The sequence below is a fragment of the Oryza glaberrima genome, chromosome 11 (genome assembly GCF_000147395.1).
Source record: "Oryza glaberrima chromosome 11, OglaRS2, whole genome shotgun sequence".
NCBI classification, from domain to species: domain Eukaryota; kingdom Viridiplantae; phylum Streptophyta; class Magnoliopsida; order Poales; family Poaceae; genus Oryza; species Oryza glaberrima.
Window position 1 is genome coordinate 16,620,411 of NC_068336.1, and position 3,531 is coordinate 16,623,941.

At 39.9% G+C, this 3,531-nt stretch overlaps 1 protein-coding gene across 1 annotated transcript; it reads right to left on the reverse strand.

Annotated features, from left to right (window-relative positions):
• Positions 1–1,286: 1,286 nt before the first annotated feature.
• LOC127755476 (PHD finger-like domain-containing protein 5A) lies at positions 1,287–2,075 on the reverse strand. Its single transcript, XM_052281154.1, has one exon. It carries the CDS (start codon positions 2,073–2,075, stop codon positions 1,686–1,688), a length of 390 nt encoding a protein of 129 aa, XP_052137114.1. The 3' UTR covers positions 1,287–1,685.
• Positions 2,076–3,531: the final 1,456 nt, after the last annotated feature.

Here is a 3,531-nt window from a genome sequence, read left to right on the forward strand (position 1 = left end):
TATATTATAAAATAGATTGTTAGTTGATCTGAACCGTAAAAACACCATCAAACGATAAGATGACAAATGGCATGACCATTTGGATGCCTTCTTTTGAGTAATAATAACTATACTAAGTGGATTAATGAATATTAAGTTATCTAGGAACTAACGAGGAATAAATGTAAATATTTAAATATATATTGGATGATTGTGATGAAGAATGAAATAATCCAATGACTCTAATTTTGTAAGTGTTGTGGCCCAATACATATTAAACTTTTGGTGCTAACTACATAGCATATATAGATTTGTAATACAAACTACAATTGTCATAATACAACTGGCCTAATCAACGACGTCCACGGCCACGTCATTCTAGCCTCTTTATAATATAGTACATCCAACTAGTATTGGTATAATAAATACTCCCTCCGTTTTAAGACTTTTTTATTAGTGAAACTTTGTTATGTTACGTTTGATCAAATTTTCATCTAAAACATCAAATTAGTTTTATTAAATTTAATATTGGATATATTTTGATAATATATTTGTTTTGCATAAGTTTGTTGAAACTTGTACAAATCGAATTTGGTCCTATATATTTGTAGAATGATATATTTTATATTAATCTATATTTTTAATTTTTTGTAATTTTTTAATAACTATTTAGATGGCATACAAGCAACGAGGGGACATCCGCTTGAGAAATAAAAATCCACATCCACTAGGAACTTCTATTAGCATATATATTTGTTAGAGATGTTACACGAGTTCCTCAGCAGCTATTCTGCTGATCATTTCCATTCATGTGTCTCACTCTTGCAATTAATCGTTACTATAGGACCCAATAATTTCGTCAATACATATTACTACCTCCATTTCAAATTAATCTACATATTTCATAGGTACACTAAAAAGCTAATAACTATCTCATACTATATTTACTCTTGCAACAAACTCAATGCATACACCATCCTCACTATTTCCTAGCCAATAGCAAATCAAGATATTCCACGTGGGTTATAAATAATTGTGTGTATGGATGCATGGCAACATATCCTATGCACACAGGCCCTCACGTGTACACACGTGCACACCAACTAAAAAATATCACCAAAAAATCTAGAAAAAATCATACACATACTTTCAGTTGTATTACACCTAGGGTTAAAATCTTAACATCAAATTCATTATATTTTAGCCGTAACAAAAAAACAAAAAATCTAACAGTTTTAAGGTTGCAATTTTGTTAGAATTTTATCTTTTTTGTTATTCTCTATGTAGAATTAATTTGAAGATGCGACTTTGCACGTAGATGTAATACTATTGAAAGTACATGTATGAATTTTCCTAGAATTTTTTGTGATAATTTTTAGTTGGTGTACACGGTGTGTACACGCGAGTGCCTGTGTGTATAGGATACGCTCCCATGGATGCATACATCAATGTCCATTTACTCCAATGCACAAATAACGAATAGACTTAATGAATGAACACAAATATATAGATTATTTAGAAAAAACCTGAAAAAAACTGTATAAAAATCAATTTGAAATGGAGGGAGTACTCCCAGTAAAACCGTCGATTTAATGGACGATATACTATGTTGCAGAAATATAATTCAATTGTTACACGAAAATCACCGGCCGTAAATTGTTTGAGTTCGTGGAGTCGCGAAGACGTGCGTCCATGGCAGAGCAAGATCACGCCATTGTTGATCTGAAGCCACCACGCTTGCTCCTCGCGGAGAAGAAGAAGGCGGCGGCGTCCCTCCTCGCCGTGCCGGCGTTGACGACGGCGGGGCAGCCGTCGCGATCCTTCTCCATCTGCACGCACGACCTGCAGTAGTACGCATCCGCCACCGCCGCCGCACCTCCTTCTCCGGCGCCGGCGCCGCACACCAGGCACCTCTCGCTGCGGGAGCCGTGCCCGCCGCCGCCGCCGCTGCAGCCGTCGCAGACGCGGGCCGGCGCGGCGGGCCGCACCATGGAGTCGCAGGCGACGCAGCGGCCGTCGTGCGCCGCGCAGACGCGGCCGACGGCGGCGCCCGGCTGCCGCGAGCACCTCACGAGGTCGGCCTGGTGCTTCGCCATTGCCGTTACTTGTACGGAGGTTAACGGATGGAAGCAGCTTGAGGAGGTACTTATTATGGCGCGAAAAGTTCTTGGAGGGCAAGAAAATTTGGCGCGAAGGTTGCGTGTGAGTTTGGCCGGGGTCAGCGACCGGTCAAACTGGCGGCTAGATCTCCCACCGACCGTTGGATAGGTCGGTTCGCTTTCGCTGACCAGTCAAGATCGACGGTAGAGTGCGTGCTCCCTGTTGCCGCCTCGCGAAAGGAATAACGGCTAAGATTTTTTCTTTCTTTATCTTTACCAAGGTAAGTTTACTTCGTATTTTGATGCCAAGTTGCCAACTAATATTAAACGTACTTATTTTCAATTTAAATTTAGTGAGATATCTCTATCTCTACTATTATAAAAACTACATATGTTTTTACTGGTACTTCAGTACATCATCCGCGTATGATTTGGTTTTTTAAGTTTGTTCGCTTTACGAAATATAGAAGGATCGTTTGTCGAAATACATATGCGTATTCGAGTCGTTTTTAAATTCGTTCGCTTTTAGAAATACAGGAGGTGTCATATAAGAAATATCTTAAAAAATCGCAATCTAAAAATATCTCATAACTGCAACTCATGATTTTCTAAAAATATAAATATCCAAGCGAATTCCCACGATGAATTTTATATTAACTAAATCATATAAAAATAATTCAAAATAAGCTTCAACCATTGTAACACACGGGCATTTTTTTCTAGTAATATATAAGAATGACTTGATTGCTTTTCTTATACTTTGTTTAGTCCTCCTTTGATAAAATCAGGATTTTTAAGTAATTTCTCTGCTAAACCTATGGTAACAAAACAAATATGCCCTGGCAGCCACCAGAAGCAAACACACAGAACATGTAGCTCAGGTGATGCACTGAAATAAATCAGCTCCTCCCCATTTCATCTCTCCCTTCCAGACACATTTGCGCAGCAATACAAAGGTAGTTACCATGCTGCTACTCATACCAACAAGAAATTGGGACTAGCAAGTTCACCTCACATCGACGAAAATCAAACCAATGCAACCAACGAATAATATACAAAGTAAACCTCAAAATAGGCACAACACGTACTGATGATTCACGGCTCGCGGTTCGGACCTGCGCAACACCCGTGTTAGGAACTCAAGTGGGCCTCATAATGGGCCAGTTCTAACGCAAGCATTGGCCCAAGCCAACCTAATTGGAGAGGCAACAAAAGCAGCAACAACGTTGCAGGGAATTTGAACGGATCAATCGGCGAGCTGAAGCTCTCTGTGGGGATGCGGCAGCCTAGGAGGCAAGTGGGGCACCCTTGTCCGATCTCTCTTCCCTATCTCTCCTCCTACCTCCAGCATCCTCTCTTAGTTCTACAAGCTCCTGGAATACTCTATTTCATAGTTTCGTCTTCTTCATTTTTTCCCAAACACTTGCTGCTGCTTGTATGGTATATTCTTCTT

Excerpts from the sequence above, each read along its gene's own strand:
- LOC127755476 (XM_052281154.1), bottom strand. The coding sequence starts at position 2,075 with ATGGCGAAGCACCAGGCCGACCTCGTGAGGTGCTCGCGGCAGCCGGGC.